The sequence below is a fragment of the Esox lucius genome, chromosome 8, assembly GCF_011004845.1.
Source record: "Esox lucius isolate fEsoLuc1 chromosome 8, fEsoLuc1.pri, whole genome shotgun sequence".
NCBI lineage: Eukaryota > Metazoa > Chordata > Actinopteri > Esociformes > Esocidae > Esox > Esox lucius.
This window is the reverse complement of record NC_047576.1, coordinates 33007208-33031089: the sequence shown is the minus strand read 5'-3', so window position 1 is coordinate 33031089 and position 23882 is coordinate 33007208. Positions and strand designations below refer to the sequence as shown.

The following is a 23882-nucleotide window of genomic DNA, read 5'->3' as shown; positions in this document are numbered from 1 at the left end:
CTCACTGATGACAGCACAGTACAGTGTGGCTCTGACTGGGAGACAGAGGTGGCTAATACGGCCTGGAAGTCTGTCTCACTGATGACAGCACAGTACAGTGTGGCTCTGACTGGGAGACAGAGGTGGCTGATATGGCCTGGAAGTCTGTCTCACTGATGACAGCACAGTACAGTGTGGCTTTGACTGGGAGACAGAGGTGGCTGATACGGCCTGGAAGTCTGTCTCACTGATGACAGAACAGTACAGTGTGGCTCTGACTGGGAGACACAGGTGGCTGATACGGCCTGGAAGTCTGTCTCACTGATAACAGCACAGTAGAGTGTGGCTCTGACTGGGAGACAGAGGTGGCTGATACGGCCTGGAAGTCTGTCTCACTGATAACAGAACAGTACAGTGTGGTTCTGACTGGGAGACACAGGTGGCTGATACGGCCTGGAAGTCTGTCTCACTGATGACAGCACAGTACAGTGTGGCTCTGACTGGGAGACAGAGGTGGCTGATACGGCCTGGAAGTCTGTCTCCCTGATGACAGCACAGTACAGTGTGGCTCTGACTGGGAGACAGAGGTGGCTGATACGGCCTGGAAGTCTGTCTCACTGATGACAGCACAGTACAGTGTGGTTCTGACTGGGAGACAGAGGTGGCTGATACGGCCTGGAAGTCTGTCTCACTGATAACAGCACAGTACAGTGTGGCTTTGACTGGAAAACACAGGTGGCTGATACGGCCTGGAAGTCTGTCTCACTGATGACAGAACAGTACAGTGTGGCTCTGACTGGGAGACACAGGTGGCTGATACGGCCTGGAAGTCTGTCTCACTGATGACAGGACAGTACAGTGTGGCTCTGACTGGGAGACAGAGGTGGCTGATACGGCCTGGAAGTCTGTCTCACTGATAACAGCAGAGTACAGTGTGGCTCTGGCTGTGGCAGGAGGGAGATGAGCCATTCCATGTCATTTCAGAATTCAATAACACCCGCAATCTCAAATTATTTTGATATCGTTCCTGTAGTTTAATGCGGGTGAGACTGGCATTCCTGTAACATTTTGTTGAAATATTATTTAAATGCAGTACCAAACAACTACAAATTTCATGTGCTATTAGTACAGCAATGATTTTGAAAATCCTCTTTTGTGTGCTTTTTGAGATGGAACGACCAAGCTGCCCAAGGTGACCAGAGCTTAGCCCCGGCACTCCATCTCTCTCTCCCTCTCCCTCTCACTCTCCCCCTTCATCTGGCACACCTCTCTGCCCTGCCTCCCACATATCTCCCCAGGAGCTAAACAGCTGGCCTCCCACTAGCTTCAGGAACATTAATCTTTTCATAACTTTAAAGTTATCTGCCAACTCACAGCAGATAGAGCAAGAGAGAGAGAGAGAGAGAGGTATGGGAGAGAGAGAGAGAGAGAGGTATGGGAGAGAGAGAGAGAGAGGTATGGGAGAGAGAGAGAGAGAGGTATGGGGGAGAGAGAGGGCATTAAAGGAAAAAAGACAAAGGAGAGAGGACAAGTGTGGAAGTGTGAAAAAGAGGGTGGATAACTAAAGTCGTCCAGAGAGGGATGATGGTGGAGGAGGAGGGGGAGGAAGAGCAGATACAGTATCATGACTCAATGCCACAGAGAGACTGGTGAGGAAAAGGACCTATTCATCATATTGATGAAGTCAGCAGCAGCAAGGTTTAACAGCAACACACTCTCCTTCGCACATAACCAAACATAAAACCTTTAACTGGCTGAAATAGTCATAATCCCCATAAAACCTTGTGACAATACTTTAAAAGCAGCTCTGTGTTAAAAGAAACAGACCTTGTAAGAAATTAATGGTTTAATAATAATAAAAAACAATAGCATGTTTTGCTGCTAAGTTCTATGGAGAATAAGGTTCTTTCCACTTCAACTATCAGTTACACAGCTTACCTTGTGACCTCGTCGTCTCCCAGCATACTCTTGGGAATGGGTGAGTAACACCCGGGACTGGCTGGGGTTTGGGCCTGGCTCAGGTAGTTGGAAGGGCTGACATGGTTGTCCATTTGAGGGGAATATGCTGTATAAAGAGCAAAACATGTATCAATACAATTGGTCCAAGCCTTAGGGTGTGATAAACTGTAATCAATGGTTGCTTAGCGAGGGAGGCACTACGTTAGGCTACACTACCATCAACAAAGAGTTCACTTCACAGTGAGCCTTTCCTGGTGTGGACAGACAAAGGAAGGGTAGGATACTAAAAGATATGTTTTTTGGCACCACTTCCAGGAGGAGGTAATCTCTTTGAATAACAATGACCACAGAAATAGCACCAGAACAGATTGGAACTATCAATAACATTGTCCAGGTGAAATACAAGACAGAGCTGGTTCATAGTAGGCGTCAATACTGAAGTGAGCTAGAAAAAAATAGTATTCAAACTATGATGACAACATATCACTTCAGTTATATTAAAAAAAATAGTTTTTTGCCAATGTAACATGTCCCAACGTGAGTGGTAAAACCCAAAACAAATCACAACCATTAATTTACGTGACAGAAAGGAATGCAATGAATAACACCTGCTCGCTATGCTGGTTAATGTTGTAGACTACTGTCAAACCACAATGACAATTGAATGGCTTGTGTTCAGTAGCCCTGCTTGGTGTGCAGCGCGGACATGAGAACATCAACAGTATATTCAGCTACAGTTTAATCATCATTCATCCCAGACAAGGCATTACAATTTAGACACTGGAATGGCATATTTCTGTATTTTCTTTTTGTGAGTTAAATTACAGGGTCAAAATGTGCAAAACACATAGCAATTTCTTCTGAAACTCGTCAGTTTATTCTTGTTCTGAGAAATGTCGGCTATTCCAGCCCTGAAATTGCCAAGAAACAGGAAGGCTCCCTTCACAGAACAGTGCAAACTGGCTCTTATCAGAATAGAAAGAGGAGTGGGAGGCCCCGGTGCGCAACTGAGCAAGAGGACAAATACATGAGTGTCTAGTGTGAGAAACAGACGCCTCACAGGTCCTCAACTGGCAGCTTCATTAAATAGACCCCGACTCCGGGATGCTGGCCTTCTAGGCAGAGTTGCAAATGAAAAGCCATATCTCAGACTGGACAATAAAAAGAAAAGATGAAGATGGACAAAAGAACACAGACACTAGGCAGAGGATAAAAAATGTCCAGAATCCTGGAGTCGCCTCTTCACTGTTGATGTTGTGACTGGTGTTTTGCAGGTACTATTTAATGAAGTTGCCAGTTAAGGACGTGTGAGGCGTTTGTTTTTTATTAAACAAGTTTACTGTAAGTTTTCGCTCATATTTTGAGTGTAAGATCAAACATGGCATTTTGTGAACCATTAGCCATTTCTTGCACATTTTCACCAAAGGTGCCAATACTTGGAGAGCCCTGCACTTCACCGACACTGCCAAGTACACGTCATAACAATTACCCTCCTGCCAATCCTCAACTATGCCAACACTACAGGCTTGCCACAAAGAATCTCCTCAATGAATTAGATGTCGTTTATCACCCTGCTATCAGAGCCCCTTCAACGCGCCTCACAGTGACCTTGACACTCTGGTCAACTGGCTAAACAATGCCAGACTCATTGGTACCCCAGCTCACACCTCATCAAATACTATTCTAATAGCAGCTATGGTTAATTCTTACTCTAGTTACTTCTAAAGCCCACACCTCCTTGGCCGTCATTCACTTCAGTTCTCATTTCATGAAATTCCAGCAAATTAGTGTTTAAACTTTTTGGACTGGAGTGTGGTGGTTATCTACTGTATGGTAACACAGGGTCACAAGCATTCAGCATTAAGACTTTTTGGATGGGATGCTAGTGGTTATCTATGAAAACACATTGGGTTGCTAAAATGTAGAATGTTTCTGGTTGGGGAGCTCAACATGTTTTTGTGGATCATGCTTTAGTTCTGGGAAGTTGTGGATCGATGTAGCACCCGTCAATGGCTCCTTTCACATGACCCGCTGTCTGTCTTTCACAGCTGCCCTGGGATTAGAGGATAGAGTGGGAGAACCATATGTAGATGTGGGAGAGCTCACAGTTGGTGATGACTGGTGGAGCGAAGCTGTCGTTCATGAAGACACTGGTGGGTTTCGCCACTTTCAAGTAAACCACATCGGTGGTGTTTTTCAAGGCCGCCACGGCATCCTCGTGGCTCACCTCCTCAAGGCAAGCACTGTTTACCTGGCGGGAAAGGGAGATCATCGGTGGGTTAGTATGGTAGCTGACATTGCAAACCAACAGCCTGGTATTTTCGAAAAACAACATGATAGCATCTGGTAAGGATGCCCCCAGGATGTCTCCCTAGGGAGGTGTTCCAGGCACGTCCAGCTGGGAGGAGACCTCGGGGTAGGCCCAGGACTAGGTGGAGAGATTATATTTCGAAACTGGCCTGGGAATGCCTCGGGATCCCCCAGTCAGAGCTGGCAAATGTGGCTCGGGAAAGGGAAGTTTGGGGTCCCCTGTTGGAGCTGCTGCCCCCGCGACCCGATACAGATAAGATGAGATGAACATAATAGCAATCCATATCCACAAGTACTTCAAGGAATCTTCTCAGTAATAGGTTTGTATGAGGTGCAATAGTGCCTTTCACAAAGAATGTGATGTCATTAAGATGGCAGTAAAGTCTCTAAATGAAATAAAAGTCTTATTTTGAGTAATTTGAATAAAAAGGGTCAGCAGGGATCTGCCTTCTTTGGCATTAGTGTTAAAGATCTCCTAATACCCTTTAAGATGATTAGAGGGAGTCAAGACTACTTCCTGAAAATCCCCCGAATCCCATTCACACTACTACTAAATCCCCCTTCAAAAATAAAATGGTTGTATCGCAAGTAGTCAATGTAAAGTCATTTCAGGATTTCTTTAAAGGAATCATACCCACTACTCTGGAATTATTGCCATCTTTCTCCAATTTAGCTGGAGATTACCACAATTTGAAAACAAAATCCAATTACATAATTTTTATACATTATTGTTGATTTCAGTTAAATACCTGTTAGCCGAAAACTTGTGGTTAATGTCCTGCCATCTGTTACAGTAATGTTCTCTCATGTTCTTACAGCCAATAGTTGAGTAATGTTCTCTTATGTTCTTACGGCCAATAGTTTGTCTCCAATTTGCAGCCTCCCATCTTTGTGCGCAGCCCCTCCTTCGATGATCTTGGTGACATAGATGCTGTTGTCACCTGGAATGTGCTGGTTCCCAACTCCCCCTGCAATACTGAATCCTAGACCTGGATAGGGAGGGATGAAAAGATCAAGACAGGGGAAAGGAAAATAGATATTAAAAAAATTCAAATAAAAATTCCAATAAAAAAGAAACTATTTTGAATAAAAAGGAATTCAATGTAATGTTCTGGACCTGGTCTTTCATGTTTAACATTTTATCTTTAGTAATCTATGTTATACAAGCTAAAGGGTTCCCTGTGCAGTTCACAGCCTTCTTTCTCAGAAAATCTCCCTTATAAGCAATATTGGTATTGTAATTATAACTATATCCAAATCATATCAAAATGGGATTTGAATCGGGACCTTGTGAATCTAAATTGAATCATGAGATCAGTGCCAATACCCAGACCTAGGAGACTTACTACTGTACTGTATAGAACGTCGCCCTGTGATATATGATGATATCTATGTCTTACTATAATCTCCAAACTATGGTAACAGATGAAGTCCCAAACCTTTAAGACCTTTCAGTAGTTTGAGGTTGGATGTTTTCTCACCTTTAGGACCTTTGACAAGTTTGAGCTCCATTATCTTCTCTGAGAGGGTTTTTCTCCTGCGGACGTAGAGCCTGACGATGCAGCCGGCCTCCTTCAGGGCCTCAACAGCCTTACTATGGGTCACATCCCTCACATCTGCCTCGTTCACTCTCAGGATGCAGTCATTCACTCTGCAAGAAGAGGAAATCAGTCATTCACTCTGCAGGAAGAGTCCAATAAATCAGTCATTCACTCTGCAGGAAGAGTCCAATAAATCAGTCATCCACTCTGCAGGAAAAATTAACAAGTCAGTAATCAATGTTATTCACACTTTGTCGCAATGTGATTCGATTCAAAGCCTGAAATGCAATTGGGATCAATCAAACACTCACCTGAGGCGACCATCCTGAGCTGCAGCTCCTCCAGAGATGATCTTGGTGATGAAGATGCTAGGGTCTTCTCCGATGTGGGGATTATCGGTCCCTCCTGCAATACTGAAGCCCAAGCCAGAGTTCCCCTACACATAGAGCCAGGCCAGAGAAACATAATACGTTTTTCATAAAATAAATATTATATATATAATATATAAATATTTTCAAGATGCAGAAATGCACTGCATTGTTAATAAGACATATGAACAATACATACTTTTTGACTAATGAAAAATGTATTTTAACTGAGGAAAACATTGTGAGATGAACATTTCATTTTCATTTCAAGTGATATAAAACTAAATTCCATCTGCTTCGTCCAAAGCTTGGACATTTTACATACAATCCTCTCACTGGCCGATTAAGTATTCTACTTGTGCAGGATTCTTCATTTGAGGCCTAATTGGTAGCTTGCATTGTCATGTTTCTGAATGAATTTGTCTTATAACATGTACAGTGAAGTTCTTAGAACTTTCAATAGTAATGAGCTGGAAAAAAGTAAACTACACAATAAAACGTCAACACCAGAGACGCACAATAATTCAGCAAGGGTTGGTTGAGGACAAGCTGCATGCATGGTTTTATTTGGGTTATTATAATGGGAAATAATGCACTCTAAAAGGAATTGCAGACATGCTTTGCATGGAGGAGCCATTTCAATGTCAATGTCTGTGAAAGGCTGGAGAGCTACATGTATGGTTGGAGTGTGATGGCTGTGTAGTGTGCGTTTAAAAGCAGTGGTATCGGAACAGGTCCTGACTACATGTATGGTTGGAGTGTGATGGCCGTGTAGTGTGCGTTTAAAAGCAGTGGTATCGGAACAGGTCCTGACTACATGTATGGTTGGAGTGTGATGACCGTGTAGTGTGCATTTAAAAGCAGTGGTATCAGAACAGCTCCTGACTACATGTATGGTTGGAGTGTGATGGCCGTGTAGTGTGCATTTAAAAGCAGTGGTATCGGAACAGGTCCTGACTACATGTATGGTTGGAGTGTGATGACCGTGTAGTGTGCGTTTAAAAGCAGTGGTATCGGAACAGGTCCTGACTACATGTATGGTTGGAGTGTGATGACCGTGTAGTGTGCATTTAAAAGCAGTGGTATCAGAACAGCTCCTGACTACATGTATGGTTGGAGTGTGATGGCCGTGTAGTGTGCATTTAAGAGCAGTGGTATCGGAACAGCTCCTGACTACATGTATGGTTGGAGTGTGATGGCCGTGTAGTGTGCATTTAAGAGCAGTGGTATCAGAAAAGCTCCTGACTACATGTATGATTGGAGTGTGATGGCCGTGTAGTGTGCATTTAAAAGCAGTGGTATCGGAACAGGTCCTGACTACATGTATGGTTGGAGTGTGATGACCGTGTAGTGTGCATTTAAAAGCAGTGGTATCGGAACAGGTCCTGACTACATGTATGGTTGGAGTGTGATGACCGTGTAGTGTGCATTTAAAAGCAGTGGTATCAGAACAGCTCCTGACTACATGTATGGTTGGAGTGTGATGGCCGTGTAGTGTGCATTTAAAAGCAGTGGTATCGGAACAGCTCCTGACTACATGTATGGTTGGAGTGTGATGGCCGTGTAGTGTGCATTTAAGAGCAGTGGTATCAGAAAAGCTCCTGACTACATGTATGATTGGAGTGTGATGGCCGTGTAGTGTGCATTTAAAAGCAGTGGTATCAGAACAGCTCCTGACTACATGTATGATTGGAGTGTGATGGCCGTGTAGTGTGCATTTAAAAGCAGTGGTATCGGAACAGGTCCTGACTACATGTATGGTTGGAGTGTGATGACCGTGTAGTGTGCATTTAAAAGCAGTGGTATCGGAACAGGTCCTGACTACATGTATGGTTGGAGTGTGATGGCCGTGTAGTGTGCATTTAAAAGCAGTGGTATCGGAACAGCTCCTGACTACATGTATGGTTGGAGTGTGATGGCCGTGTAGTGTGCATTTAAGAGCAGTGGTATCAGAAAAGCTCCTGACTACATGTATGATTGGAGTGTGATGGCCGTGTAGTGTGCATTTAAAAGCAGTGGTATCAGAACAGCTCCTGACTACATGTATGGTTGGAGTGTGATGGCCGTGTAGTGTGCATTTAAGAGCAGTGGTATCGGATCAGGTCCTGACTACATGGCAGATACTAAGGCTCTGTGTGTTTGTGGTTAGGGGCTGTATGTGTGCGTCTCTTTCACAGAACAGTGCATGCTGTCTTAATGTAGAGTTAGCGATGCAAGCGCTGATCATGGCTGATTAAGGTCATGGCAGAAAGAGGAGAAGCCTACAGGCAGCAACAGAAACAGCTACCTACTTTTGGCCCCGCTCCTCTCTCCTCCCCATCTCTCTCCTCCCCATCTCTCTCCTCCCCATCTCTCTCCTCCCCCTCCCACTCATCTTTCTCCCTCTCCTCTCAGTCCTCCCCCTCCTCTCAGTCCTCCCCCTCCCACTCATCTTTCTCGCTCTCCTCTCAGTCCTCCCATCTTGCAAAATATGAATAAAATAATATGTGTTGTTTCAACCATTTAACATTACATTTTTATTCAGGTGTTAACCCTTACATTAAAAAGGAAAGTTGAAATTTATTTCAACGCTCATTTAAACCTTTTAGAGGCACCTACTCAGGGACAAAATGGACCCGTGAGTGATTGGTTTTACAGTAACAACTGGTTTTACTCACCCTTTCCAGTGTGATCTCCTCGTACTCATAATCTGCCTCCGTTCCATTCACCTGGAAGGGAAGACACCAGATATAAACCAGCAGAAATATGGCTGTTTAAATATCAAACAATTCTCCAGTTGCATATCTCCTTCTGCTGGCCAACTCTTCCTACTCGAAATCCACACAGGCATTGTTAAAGAAAGGTGTGTGTGTGTGTAGCGCCTGCTTAATCCATAGCAGTTCTATAGCTACGCCGGACAGCGGAGCTCAACCCCCTCACTTCATGAATAGGGATACACACACTAGGGCTGTCACGGCTGAGAACGTTTCTACCTACAGTTCTGTATGTAGCTAAATACGGTGGTTCTTACTGTACATGAAGCCTTTAGGCTCGGGAAGGCGCTTTGCCTCATTGTAGCAATTACTGCTGCATGTGTTTTGAAGCTCTTATATTTTGTCCTGTCTGTTTTACATGTTTAAGACTGAATTTCCTTTCAGTTTGGATGCTTGACTGCTGCTTGAGCATAAGCAACGTTCAATCTCTCTCTAGAAAGGCCACCGAGACACAATATTTTATTAGTAGAAATAGCATTATTATGAGATGACACAGATATAACAGGCTAAAAATGAACAAGCAAAATTACTAAAAACTACAAACAAAATCCTCACACATGAAAAATTGACCCTTCTTAACTGCCCCTCGAAGATTTTGAGGCTCAAAATCAAAGGAGACAAGGAGACTGTTGAGTTGAGTTTTGCTATGTTTTGAGAAAAAAAATCAGATTTGGTAAAATCAGCGTAGATACAGTTATATATTTCACATAAGAATGAAGTGGAAAAAGTTATGAAAAATGTATTAAGTATACAATTTCAAAAAAATAAATAAGTGTGGGGCCGATGTTACAACAACTCAAGTAAACAAAGAAACAGAGCTTTGTTTTCACACCTACTTCTGTTCTTGCGGGAGAGAGGTATGGCTTTTTAGGCAAAGCGCTGCTCTAATGCTGTCTTCCTGTGTGGCGGGGAGGATAATCTCCAAAGGATTAGAGGGGATATTCATGTTGGGAGACAGAGGATGATGCCAGGGATGCTCTGTCCCTGCCTGACTACATTACCCATCACCACTAACACCAGGCCAACGGCCTCTCAGGCCTCATCTTTGCAGTAATCCAATGAAACATGAATAATACCACAGTCCCATTTCCAAAAATGGTGGGATGCTGGGTAAAATGGAAATATAAACAGAATGCAAAGATGTGCAAATCATGTAAACCCTATATTCAATAGAATATAGTACAAAGACAACATATCTAATGTTGAAACTGAGAAATGTTATTTTTCCTTGAAAAATATATGCCCCCTTTGAATATGATGCCAGCTACACATTTCAAAAAAGCTGGAACAAAATAAATAAATTAGGTTAATTGGCAACAGGTCAGTAACATGACTGGGTATAAAAAGAGCATCCCAGAGAGGATGAGTCTTTCAGAAGTAAAGATAGGGAGGGGTTCACCACTGTGTGCGGGCAAATAGTGCAACAATCTAAGAATAACGTTTCTCCATGTAATTCTGTTGTGGACATAACTGCATGGGCTCAGGAACACTTCCAAAACAATTATCTGTGAACACAGTTTGTCGCTGCATGCACAAATGTAAGTGAAAACTCTATCATGCAAACAAGAAACCAGATGTAAACATGATCCAGAAACGCTGCTGCCTTCTCTGGGCCCCAGCTCATTTAAGATGGACTGAGGTGAAGTGGAAAACTGTCCTGTGGTCTGTCAAATCAGAAATTATTTGGATGCCACGTCCTTCGGGCTAAAAAGGAAGAGGACCACCCGGCTTGTTATCAGCGCAAAGTTCAAAAGCCAGCATCTTTGATGGTATGGGGGTGCATTAGTGCACATAGCATGGGTGACTTGCACATCTGTGATGGCACCATTAATGCTAAACAATATATACATGTTTTGGAGCAACATATGCTGCCATCTAGGCAACATGTCTTGTTTATTTAAGCAAGACAATGCCAAACCAAATTCTGCATGTATTATTACAGCATGGCACTATAGTATGCCTGTAGTCCAGACCTGTCACCCATTGAAAATATTTGGCGCTTTACAGAACAAAGAATACCACAAAGGAGACCCCGAACTGTTGAGAAGCTGAAAATCCTATATCCAGCTAGAATGGGCTAATATTTCACTTCCAAACTATAGCAATTGTTCTCTTCAGTTCCAAAATGCTTACTGAATGTTGTAAAAAGAAGAGGAGATGCAACACAGTAATAAACATGCCCCTGTTTTTGAAACGTATTGCTGGCATCAGATTCAGAATGGACATATATTTTTCCGTAAACAATAAAATTTCTCTGGTTCAACATTTGGTATGCTGTCTTTGTACTAATTTCAATTAAATATAGGGATTCAATGATTTGCACATCATTGCATTCTGTTTTTATTTGCATTTAAGCAGCGTCCCAACTTTTTTGGAAGTGGGGTTGTACAATAAGCACATAATGAATTTAGTCCACATGCTCAATTCACTGTGCTAGGTTATTAATGGCAAATACGGTAATTTGACCACCCTAACCAAAGCAAATGTACATGTTACTTGACATCTACAGTAAATTAATACTAGCTGACAGTTGTAATAGATGCCTGGGTATACCATTACACAGTAAGGGTATATTTTGTATAATTTGAGGAAAACTGCTAGCTAGTGCCATAGCAATGAAAAGCCTAATGTCAATCTTGTTTGTATCGCTACAAAATCTACTCACCACTATGGTAACCATTCAACATTTGCTGGATGTTTCAAGTCCTCAATAATGGGAGAGGAGCTTACATCCCAAGTCTGAATCCACCTCGGTTTAGCTCAAGCAGGATTCAGACCCTGGTGTCATAGTGACGCAGCTTATACAGCCATTCATCATGGTTTGGGCTGTTTGATTCTGTAACCCAGGATTAATATCCATGATGGGACTCTGGCTGCCTTCATATGTAGCTAACCTGTCGGCCATGACTTATTGACCCTGATCAGAACACAAACTGCAGTACCCAGCAGACCACAGGAGTGGCAGCAGCTTCCAATGGCTTGTTTTCCCCGTTTCCTCATTAGAATCCAAAAGTTACGTCATGTCAGGATTTCATGACAGGAAGTCACGTTCATTTAAAGCACAAGGGTAAATACCCAATGGGCTTATGTGTATTCAGTATGGGATGTCTATAAAGCTGAGGTACAACTGGAAGTTTCATTCAGATGAGAATGAGTGAGTTGAACAATCAGTTCAGATGACGTAGATATGAGAGGGAGGCCAGTTAAGATCGCTGGGAGACTGCTTGAACCTGTTGAAACTTGAACCTGTTGTCAGACTCCCAGGCTAATAAGCAGACGTCATCGTCGTCAAAGGCAGTGTGACTCAGTTTCTCTACTCTGCCGGGGCTGCTTCAAGATAAGTCAAGGTACTTAAAAGTACCAAGCAGGTAAAATAACCGAAAACGTCACACCAAAACGTGTTTTGGTCAAGGTACTTGCCAACACCCATTAGGGGTGGTAGTGGGTGTTGGCAAGTACCTTGTGATATGATATACAGCTCCGGAAAACATTTATAAACCACTCCAATGTCTCTTAATTTTAACCCTTCTGTTCCTCACTCAAAACCTTCAACTTTTTTGGAAAGGAAAGAAAAAGGCTCAGTGGTTTTAACATTTGTTCCAGAGCTGTATGTCACGATATGCATGTTACAATTAAATCACGGTTCATCACAATATCACAACTGAATCACAATAATTACTAAAGTGCTAAAGAAAACCTCAAATAATATTAAGCTATTTACTTCAAAGGACAGTCTTTAGCTAATTCCCATTAGCAACCCCTTAGAACTTCTACATTTAATATAAAGGATTGACATTCAGGACACTTTAACCAGTCAACACACAGACTAACAGATAAGTGAGGCTCTGAAAAGTACATTCGTAGTGAAACCTTAAGCAACTTAAAAAAATTTAAAAAAATAAAAGAGAAATGAACTGAATGTAATTTTGAAAACCTACGCTATGCTAAATTGTTGCATAGAGCAACTTTAACACTGTATTATAATGATTTAAAGAAATTAAAACAACAAGTTAACAAGATAGTGAAAAAACTGCAAAATTTATGAATTACTTCTGCGTGTCCAGATTCTGGGTCAACATGCTCTGACGTGAGTGCACTCCTTTGTATCGATACATTGTGAAAAAAAGAGTTGCGATTGTACATTAAATCTTTGTATCGGCACAGCACTACGTTCAACACAGGACGGATCGAGCAGTGAGACGGATGAGAGTGTCGGGCACAGAAATATTGTCAAATATGAAGAGCGGCGCTGCCCTGGCTAAAGCCAAACGGGCTGGAGGATATCCTCAGAGCTTTACATCTATTATCGGTGCATCTCCCTGTTGCCCTGCAAGGAGGCGGCACACAAACCATTATTTTGTTAGAAAAAACATCAGTAGCTAGGGGTCAGATATGAACGCTAAACCACAGCACAGGATGGTGGCTTTGACTTTCATCCATAACGGTAGTGGCTGTAACTCCGTTGGTGTGTATGAACTCCACCAATGTGTTCTCATCGTCAAACTGGCATCCCGCACCTCGACCTTATCCCCCCTTAACATGAGTCCATCGGCTTGTTAATACTATCATGCTCCTGCAAAGACTGGAGGAGTTGTTGTTTGATAGTCAGAACGGCAGATATCAGCCAGGTATTGCACCTCTGTAAGTGGTCTGGGTCATCGTACGTACATTGATTACCGTGGTGATATTTACTGTAATGGGGGGCTACTTGACCATTATTAGATTGAGCGCTGGGCGTAAAGGGGAATGTAATACGTTCTGTCCTCCGCCCCAGTAAGGTTTAGGTACAGGGAGTGGACCACACAGCACTACTCCGCTTGCAATTTCAGTAAACACACTTTAATCTCAATGGACGTCATTTCGCCAACCCAGATTATACACGCTACTCCGGACATTCAAAGCCTTAATGAGCCCGATTATTGAAATAAGAATATAAAATGGATGGTGCAATGTTGCTGCTGCGTGGCCAGGGATAAATCACCGGATTTCACACCTATGAGAGCTTCTTTGATAACCCAGCTAGATTATTCTTTATTGTAGATTATTTGTTAATTTGTTTTAACACAAACTATGTTGTACTTCTGAACAAAGATCAGGATAGTTACACTGTATTCCTTATTACATATTAAACTAAGATAAGGATGGTGATGCTGAACATGTAATTTCATTATAAACACGGAACTGGATGGTTCCGTTATATTCCTATTTATATGTGTATGTGGGGAGAAACGCAGACTTACATATGGTGGGGTGTCCAAGCTGTCAGTGTTGACCACCACAGGAGGTGGGTTTGCCTGCAATGGGAAAAAACACAAAATTATCTCTTTATAGTTATACTCTCATAAGTAATTTTATGGTAATATGTGGCAAAAGCATTGCACAACGAATACGCTAACAATCAGCATGCGAAACATTTCTCGTCAAACTGATAAATCACTTACTCTCCGCATGTTTTGGTACAACATTTTGAAAGCAGTGGCTAGAGATTATTTTAGCGGAATGGGTCCATCTGCGACATGACATGCTGTTCTGTTGTGCGGAATATCAAATCCTGAAAGCTGAAGGCTACAGTTATGGCGAGGCTATGGCGTGGACCCAAACATCCCCAACTACATCCTTAATAACACAGCTCCCTCCTGGATCCCCTGTTCGTCACCGGGCTGGTCCCTCCTAAAGGTCCTGAGGTAAAAACAGCCACCCGCCAGCAGCATCTCTCTCCCCCACAAACACTAATCCTTCTGAGTCAACCGGCGTCACCAAAACAGCAGCCCGATGGGAGGGGTTAAGAGAGTGTCAGAGGAGGGTGGGGGAAAGAGAGTGGTCGACCTGTGATGGGGGTGACGTGGGTGCAGGCGGAGAGATGGCAGGAGTGGTCTCGGCTGAGATTGGGATCACAGGGATTATGGGTACGGGAGGCGGGATCACCACATCTGTCGGCTAAACAATGGCAATGGAGGGTCAAGGGTCAGGGCACATAGACACAGACAGGCAGGATACATAGACCACACAACGACACAGCACTGATACAGTAACACCACATTATAAATGACACCACGGAAACGTGATGAAGAGGAAGAACGGAGGGAAGAGATATGTGTGTGAGAGAGGCTGAAGTGGGGGGGTGTGTGCATGTGCGCGTGTAAGAGAGACAAAGTGAGTGAGAGAGAAATCAATAAACAGAGAGAGTAAGTAATAATTTGGTAGTGAGGAAGGATTGTCTGACGGTGGCAGCTGCATAAGGCTCTAATGTGTTTAGATTATATTGAGCAGGATGAGAACATGGACAGGGAGAAGGCCGGGCTCACTTCTGCCCCGAATCAGGCACGCTGTAAAGGTTCATCCATTGATAGGAGATGGGGATATCTTGTGTCCGTTCGGTTATGCATCAGGATTTACAACTATGTTTTTGACTAAATACTTAGAATGATGTGAACCTCATTTAGGATCAAATATACAGATTGGACACATTATATTTTATGCCTCATGAGGAATATTTAGGTATACTTGGTATTCAAGATAACAAAAAAGTAGACATTTAATATTCACATGCCAAGCCAGGGACATATTGATATAATTCAGTTCCATCACGTAGGCCTATTCACCGTTCCGAGAAAGATGTCTATTATATGTATATCATGTCTAATACAACAAAACTCATGTACAAAAGCAGGACCGAGTTGTAATACGACTCTGCTAGCATGTGTTCTATGCAACCTCTCAACAGAAATACAACTCACTGACAGTCTCCACCGTGGAACCGATGTTAATCTGATCTGATAGCCTGATTGACAATCTCCTCAGTGGACCCAATTTTAATCTGATCTGGTAGCCTCACTGACAGTCTCCTCAGTGGACCCGATGTTAATCTGATCTGGTAGACTCATTGACAGTCTCCACCGTGGAACCGATGTTAATCTGATCTGATAGCCTGATTGACAATCTCCTCAGTGGACCCGATTTTAATCTGATCTGGTAGCCTCTTGACAGTCTCCTCAGTGGACCCGATTTTAATCTGATCTGGTAGCCTCATTGACAGTCTCCTCAGTGGACCCGATGTTAATCTGATCTGGTAGCTTCATTGACAGTCTCCTCAGTGGACCCAATGTTAATCTGATCTGGTAGCCTCATTTACAGTCTCCTCAGTGGACCCGGTGTTAATCTGATCTGGTAGCTTCATTGACAGTCTCCTCAGTGGACCCGATGTTAATCTGATCTGGTAGCTTCATTGACAGTCTCCTCAGTGGACCCGATGTTAATCTGATCTGGTAGTTTCATTGACAGTCTCCTCAGTGGACCCGAAGTTAATCTGATCTGGTAGCTCATTGACAGAAGTGATGGTGTTTTAGCGTTTACCCAACATGACTGGCTTATATAATGGTGATGAGTGGAGCTTAGTGGTGGACTGTACACACACACACACACGTCATATACAAGCACACATGTACGCGCTCACGCACGAATGCGCACGCACACACACACAAGGGATTTTGTTAACCGGTAATTGACGGCTTTTGGCAGTTAAAATGGATTAAAAGCCGATTAATAAGATTGTGGCGTTTTTGGGGCTGCCTGTCGTACACCCAGTATTTATTGTATGTTTGAATCCCCATTAGGTGTTGCCATTGACACAGCAAGTCTTCCTAGCAAATTTGAGAAATTACTTTTCTTTTGTGAACATATTAGATTTACACATTAAAGAATTTGAACAGCATTGAAATAACGGCAAAAAATGACACAAATACAAATAACAACAATAAACTGAAGTAATGTGTGAGTGAATGTGTGTGTCTGTGTGTATAGTGTGTGTTAGCCTGTGCACATCACTAGAGGTTTATAACCCAGCAGTGCAACATTAAATAAAACACCAGAAAGGCAAAGTAAAGCAGACTCAAAAGTTCAAAATCGTATTGAAAGGAAAGAAAAAGGTGCAGTAGTCTCTTAATTTTTTCCGGAGCTGTATATTCAAGCCAATGTCATAATGGATGATATACAGGTGCTGGTCATAAAATAAGAATATCATCAAAAAGTTGATTTATTTCAGTAATTCCATTCAAAAAGTGAAACTTGTATATTATATTCATTCATTACACACAGACTGATATATTTCAAATGTTTATTTCTTTTAATTGTGATGATTATTACTGACAACTAATGAAAATCCCAAATTCAGTATCTCAGAAAATGTGAATATTACTTAAGACCAAAACCAAAAAAGGAGTTTTAGAAATGTTGGCCAACTAAAAAGTTTGAACATGAAAAGTTTGAGAATGTACAGCACTCTACTTAGTTGGGGCTCCTTTTGCCTGAATTACTGCAGCAATGCGGCGTGGCATGGAGTCGATCAGTCTGTGGCACTGCTCAGGTGTTATGAGAGCCCAGGTTGCTCTGATAGTGGCCTTCAGCTCTTCTGCATTGTTGGGTCTGGCGTATTGCATCTTCCTCTTCACAATAACCCATAGATTTTCTTTTTACAATTTTCAAATTTTCTGAGATACTGAATTTGGGGTTTTCATTAGTTGTCAGTTATAATCATCAAAATTAAATGAAATAAACACTTGAAATATATCAGTCTGTGTGGAATGAATGTATACATTATACAAGTTTCACTTTTTGAATGGAATTACTGGAATAAATCAACTTTTTGATGATATTCAAATTTTATGACCAGCACCTGTACATGGGATTGTTAGTTTTTTTGGTTATCCTCCACCACTGGTAGTAAAAGTGGTGCTGTTGAGCCAAAGCAGGTCCCCACAAACACAGCCCTATGTCATGTTCTGATATGTCAGTGCCACGTCATCAAAACAACTCGTTTTCAAACTTGTAATTTCATGACTCATTGAGCTGTCAAAGTGATTCTACTAATATACAGTTAGGTCCAGAAATAATTGGATACTGATTTGTGTTTTGTTAATTTGTCTGTTTACCAAAATATATTCAAGTTACAGTTAAATAATAATATAGGCTTAAAGTATAGTTTCTCAGATTTTATTTAAAGGTATTCACATCCAAATTGGAGGAAGGATTTAGAAATTACAGCTCTTTAATAATGTAGCCCCCTCATTTTCAAGGGACCAAAAGTAATTGGACAATTGACTCAAAAGCTGCTTCACGGACAGGTGTGGGCAATTCCTTCGTTATTACTCCATCAATTAAGCAGGTTAAAGGACTGGAGTTGATTCCAGGTGTGGCATTCGCATTTGGAAGCTGTTGCTGTGAACCCACAACATGCGATCAAAGGAGCTTTTTATATCTCAGAGAAAGCAGGAACATCAACAGTCGCCAAATAAACAGTTTGGTACATTCTGAGAGAAAAACATAGCACTGGTGAGCTCTGCAACACAAAAAGGCCTGGATGTCCACAGAAGACAACAGTGGTGGACGATCATAGGATCCATGGTGAAGAAAAACCCCTTCACAACATCCAGCCAAGTGAAGAACAGATCTGAGGTAGGCATATCATTATCCAAGCCTACCATAAAGAGAAGACTTGCCAAGAGAAAATAGAGAGGGTTCACCACAAGGTGTAAACCATTATAAACCTCAAGAATAGAAAGGCCAGATTAGACATTACTAAAAAACATCTAAGAAAGCCAGCCCAGTTCTGGAACAGCATTTTTTGGAAAGATTAAACTAAGATCAACCTATACCAGAATGAACCAGAAAAAAAGTATGGAGAATCATACCACATAATCTGTAAAACACGGTGAAGGCAGTGGGATGGCATGGACATGCATAGCTTCCAATGGCACTGGGTCACTAGTGTTTATTTATTATGAGACAGAAGCAGAACTTTTTTCAAAAGCAACCCAGGAGTTAAAGGCAAAGAAGTGGAATATTGTGCAAATCACCTGATCTCAACCCGATCAAGCATACATTTCACTTGCTAAAGACAAAATTTAAGGCAGAAAGACCCACAAACAAAACAACCGAAAACATCAGCAGTAAAGGCCTGGCAAAGCATCAAAAAGAAGGAAACCCAGCATTCGGAGATGTCCATGCGTTCCAGGCTTCAAGCAGTCATTGCCTGCAAAAGCTTCTCAAAAAAGTATTAAAAATGAACATTTGATTTATGATTGTGTTAATTTATCAAATTACGTTTGAGCCCCTGAAATAAGGGGAATGTGTATGAAAATGCTTGCAAAACGTTTCATACGATATTTTTGTTCAACCCCTTGAATTAAACCAGAAAGTCTGCACTTCAACTGCATCTCGGTTGTTTTATTTCTAATCCATTGTGGTGGCGTATAGAGCCAAAATTATGAAAATTGTGTCAGTGTCCAAAATTTTCCTAACTGTATCTTCCTAAACCAAAAATGCTATTTTTTTAAAACATTTTGTAATTATTAACCCCTGAAAAACTCCTTGATAGCTATAGCAATGTGTTTGGGGCTGCTGTCCTGTTGCATGATGAAGCGCCATCCAGTGAGTTTAGAGGCATTCTGTTGGATCTGAGCGAAATATTTATGTACACTTGAATTTGCCCCGCTTCCATCAGCAGTTTCATCATTAATGAAGACAAGAGAGCCTGTTACAGTGGCAGCCACACATGTCCAAACTTAACACTCCCTGCACCATATTTCCAAGATGAGATGATGTGCCAGTTCCTTTATTTTGTCTATGCTTTCCTCTCGCCATTACGCACACGCAGCATCGATTTAATCCCACATCAGAATTTTTCTGCTTAGATGTGAATACGACGAGGGACATTTATTCAATCAAATGTGATTGTGTGTATATGTAAGAGACAGCCTCATACTTTTTGTCAAAAGTTGTTAGGGTTGTGAAAATTATTTTACTATTCATCAGACGCTGAGCAAACCGAGTATCCCCTGAAGAAAGGGGGTGGGTCAACACACTTCAAACAGACTCACACACGCTCTGCTAAGTTGAGTTGCACCAGGCCAGGTTGAAGCTGCACTTCGCCCCCTGACACGCCTCACAGCTCTGACCAACACGCCCAAGTTTTCTTATAGCCCAAGACGGGGGAAACTAACCCCGGTGCTTTGCAGCATGTTTTGGGAACAAGAAATGTCTTCAAGAACACACATTCTACAATCTAGCAGGTTTTGTCCTATCCTAAACCTAAACAAAAAGTATAAACTAACTAGACTAAAATCAAACCAAAGTTAACACTGAGGCAACATTTCTGCAAAGCTATTTGCTAGCTTCGGCTACAGTAAAGTAGTCCCAATTTGATGCATACAGCAGAGAGATCTATAAAGTGGGCACATTCGCTGTGAAGTGAGGTTGTTACATAACTGTAGTTATGGAGCTGTGCTGTCACAACAGCCTGGCCGGCATGACAGAGCTAAAATTAGCCTGGATCATTATCTTCGATCAGCAAGGCTAGCACAGAGTTAAGGCCTGCAGATCATACTACTGTCTCAACATCCCAAACAAGTTGGAGTTAAGTGCCTTGGACAAGGACACAAACCTAGCAGATAGGCAATGTCTGTCATCAAGATCTGCTTATGTTTGCTGCAAGGCCTTCAGTAACAATTGAACTGTTGTAATTACGTCTTCCTGATACTGATACAGGGTCAGATACATTTTCCCTTCACTTACCCACAGGCCCATGTTAGATTTACATTAAATTAATTCGTTTAACAGACGCTCTGTAATCTTCTAGCTATATAGCAGCAAATCATAATATAGTTTTTATGCAGCAGTTGTGTATGCCTTTTGGTATGAGACAAAAAAACATGAGACAGATTTTAGCAGGAGCAAATCATGCCAAACTTTCCTGCTTCTTGTAACAGTGCTCTCTCAACCAGGAAGTATTAGCCAGCACAACTGTAGCTCCTGTAATACTCTCCATGTTAGTTTATTCTCTGAATAACATGCCACAGAAGACCCTCCTACATTGGTTCAATACACACAAATACCAAGGTCAGAACCCTAAAAGTAACCTACATGCCTGCAAAATCATTTAAAAAAAGTCGGCCCTAGCTAAAAGTCAGGACCTTTCACCATGTTTCATGTTTTCATGAAATGTTGGGTACTTTGGCAAATTCGATCCAGAAAAGTTAGAGAAGCGGACACACAAATACCTGCAGGGGTTTCTCCAGTGAAAGTGTAGCCCATGGGGAATTATCAGACCACCAGCCACTCTGCCTGTCTGTGGCCCGGACCTTAGCCCTGCTTTTGGTAGGACTCTTCTTCACACTGTCCCTGAGGTTAGTAAACTTGCCCCTACTCTTAGACATGGAGGTGGGCAGCGTGCAAGAGCTGTAGTTCCTTGGGGGGCACTGCGGGGGTAGTTGTGGCAAGAACAACGTGTGGAGGTCGTTGGGCACCGGTTGCATCTGGTGAGGATGAAGAAGATGGTAGTGGTGATGCCGCTGCTGTTGGGATTGATGTTCCTGTATTTGATGCTGGATATGCTGGTGTTGTTGGTAGTGTTGCAGTGCCTGCTGTTGAAACTGCTGGTCATGCTGAATCTGTGGCTGTAGTTGTTGATGGTGCTGAAGCTGAAACTGGAGCGGTTGGGGCGGTTGCTGAATTTGCATCTGCGGTTGCTGAAGCTGCTGTTGGAGGTGTTGTCGCTGTCTGTAGATCAGATCCAATTGGCTCTGGGTCTGCTGGAGCTTCTGTTGGTTCTGTTGGACCCGGGGCTGGTTCTGCATCTGGTTCATGAGTACCTGGTTCCCTGGGATGTCACCCTGCCTGGACACCACCATCCCTGGCCCGGGACTGCAGACCTCTGGGCCTCTGCAGCAGTACTCATGGTTGTGGAAGTAAGTGGTCATGGCTGGTTCTTTAAATGCAGGAGCAAGGTTGGTCCACAAAGATATTTAGGAAGAGCAGAGATGGAGATGCCCGGTGTTGATCTCCTGCAGCAGGCTAGCTAGCAGTATATAGCGGGCCACCCGGTTAGACACCACAGCGCGGAGAATTCCAGTCTCAGGTCTTATCCACTGGCAGCACACCCCTCTCTCAACCTCACTTTCTTACTCTCTCTGCACTGCTTCCCTCTCCCAGACCGCTCAGTGTCTGTTCCTCTCTTGCTTTGTCTCTGCCTCTCAACCCCCCCCCCCCCCCACTCCCTCTTGCTCGCTCGCCCGCCTGCCAATTAATGAGCTCCAGTGGGCACTGCACATGGCAGCACACAGGCATGAATAATCAATGAGGAGCTGGAACTGTGATATGGAGAACGGGGGCTTGTCTGTGGACACTGGCTGGCCCTCCATGATCCCCACACGGGTAGGACTGAGAGAGCTGCCTGTCAAACTCACAACCACACAGGCTTGTATTCCCCAGGGATGAACCCATAAGAAAATTCTTGGCTGATACCGATATTCATATCGGCTGTTGGTTATACCGATTCTGTACCTGTGTACCCTGGCATAAATTAAACGTTCCTTTTTATATTTTGAAATAACAAAAGCCTATGAAATAAGTCTGACTGGAATCTGAAGTTTGAACGCATTAATGTATACATTTTACACAAATAACAATAAATATACATAATTTTTTCTGTAATTGTACATTATACAATGCCTGGATATAAATGTAATAAATAGGAAAGGTATGGTATTTCACTCTAAACTGCTTTAACAAATGCCAAATGCCTGTCTTTGGACAGGGATTCATTTCTTTAAATTAGATTGTTATTCTTTACGCCATAAAACACAAAACGAACAAGTATGCTGTGTAATAACATGAAAAAATTATGTTTCCCACTTGATGACAAGCTGATTACGTCAATCAAGTGAGTAAGTGGTAGGGCGACATTTGAATCAGGTGAGAGCGCTAGGGCAAAAACAGAAACGTGGGGTCCTCAGGACCAGGATTGGGAAACACTGCAAGGCAACAGCACATCCTGAGGTGCATAGCGTAATAGGCTTCTTCAGTGGGCATTTGATTTTCACAAGCATCTATCGGACAAATAATCCCTCAGGTCATATTACCAAAGTGAAGACACATAGGCCCAATGTTTCATATTCATCAAAATGATAAGTCACATGATAAGCTGCCACTGTATAGGGCTCCAAGGCAGGTGGCATTAATGTGTCATGGCTAGCCTTCACCAGATATATCTTCACAGTTCATTTGTTCCATTGTAACGCACACAGAGAGGCTAGCCATCTATGAGAGTCTCTATAGAGTGAGAGAGAGAGAGAGAAAAGGAGGGTGAGAGAGTTAGAAAAAGGGATAAAGACAAAGCTATGGAGAGGGGGTTTGTGGAAGAGAAAGAGGTTTCTTCAGCCTGGTCTTCATGTGAAGTACCAACCCTAGAGGCTATTTTCTTCTACCAGTCAGAGTGGCTACAAAGAATAGGTCAGCATCTTGCCGCTAAAACACCACTCTCACAAAGGACAGCCCCGGAAGACCACTCGTTTCATAGAGAAGAAATAGGGACAGGCACATCTCTCTCTCTGTTTGAATATACACAACAGAAAGTTCAATCCTTTTGTTTGGAATGGGAAGCTGCATTTTGATAGGATGTTGTAATTCAAGAACCCTCCCCCATTACCATTCTGGGCATGGTCTCTTGAGTTCTGGGTGTGATAGAACATATCAGAAGCAGTCTCCTGGGTTCTGGGGATGGTAGAACATATCAGAATGAGTCTTCTAGGTTCTGAAAGTGGTAGAACATTTCAGAAGGTTTCTCAAAGAGGAGGCATTCTTGTTCTCACCGTCACGTGCCAAGACCCTTTGGTGATATAAAAAGCTATTTATGAAATCTCCATTTTCTTTTCACTTTATTTTACAGGGTCCTGCGTGAGAATCTTTGAAAAACTGTGGACATCTAAGTAGTATCTGTTGGGAATCTCCATTTGCCAAAAATGCAGTAATGGCTCTCCCATTAGCAGTGGCAGGAGAAAACAACACATTGTATTTCCAACACTGAACACAAGGGGTTGCTACAGGCCCACATGGACTGGTACTCTGGCCTATAAGAATAAAGCTTCTCATAAACACTGATCTAAAATCAGTTAATCGTTTCACTGATCAGTGGTTAGGGT

General features: G+C 42.6%; 1 protein-coding gene across 23 annotated transcripts in view; it reads right to left on the bottom strand.

Annotated features, from left to right (window-relative positions):
• The window catches only part of LOC105011989 (disks large homolog 1), a 145472-nt gene that overhangs the window by 35658 nt on the left and 85932 nt on the right, over positions 1 to 23882 (bottom strand). For 11 of the 23 annotated variants that reach the window (XM_020049079.2, XM_010872527.4, XM_010872530.4 and 8 more), the window contains 8 exons: positions 14737 to 14847; positions 14151 to 14204; positions 8815 to 8865; positions 6101 to 6225; positions 5730 to 5899; positions 5101 to 5237; positions 4045 to 4189; positions 1918 to 2044 (listed from right to left, as the gene is read on the bottom strand). In XM_020049079.2, the coding sequence (XP_019904638.2) occupies positions 1918 to 2044; positions 4045 to 4189; positions 5101 to 5237; positions 5730 to 5899; positions 6101 to 6225; positions 8815 to 8865; positions 14151 to 14204; positions 14737 to 14847 (920 nt within the window). Of the gene's footprint in view, positions 1 to 1917; positions 2045 to 4044; positions 4190 to 5100; positions 5238 to 5729; positions 5900 to 6100; positions 6226 to 8814; positions 8866 to 14150; positions 14205 to 14351; positions 14656 to 14736; positions 14848 to 20963; positions 21911 to 23882 lie in introns of those variants that run through there. The other 12 variants (XM_020049083.2, XM_020049084.2, XM_010872537.4 and 9 more) reach the window with 3 other exon arrangements.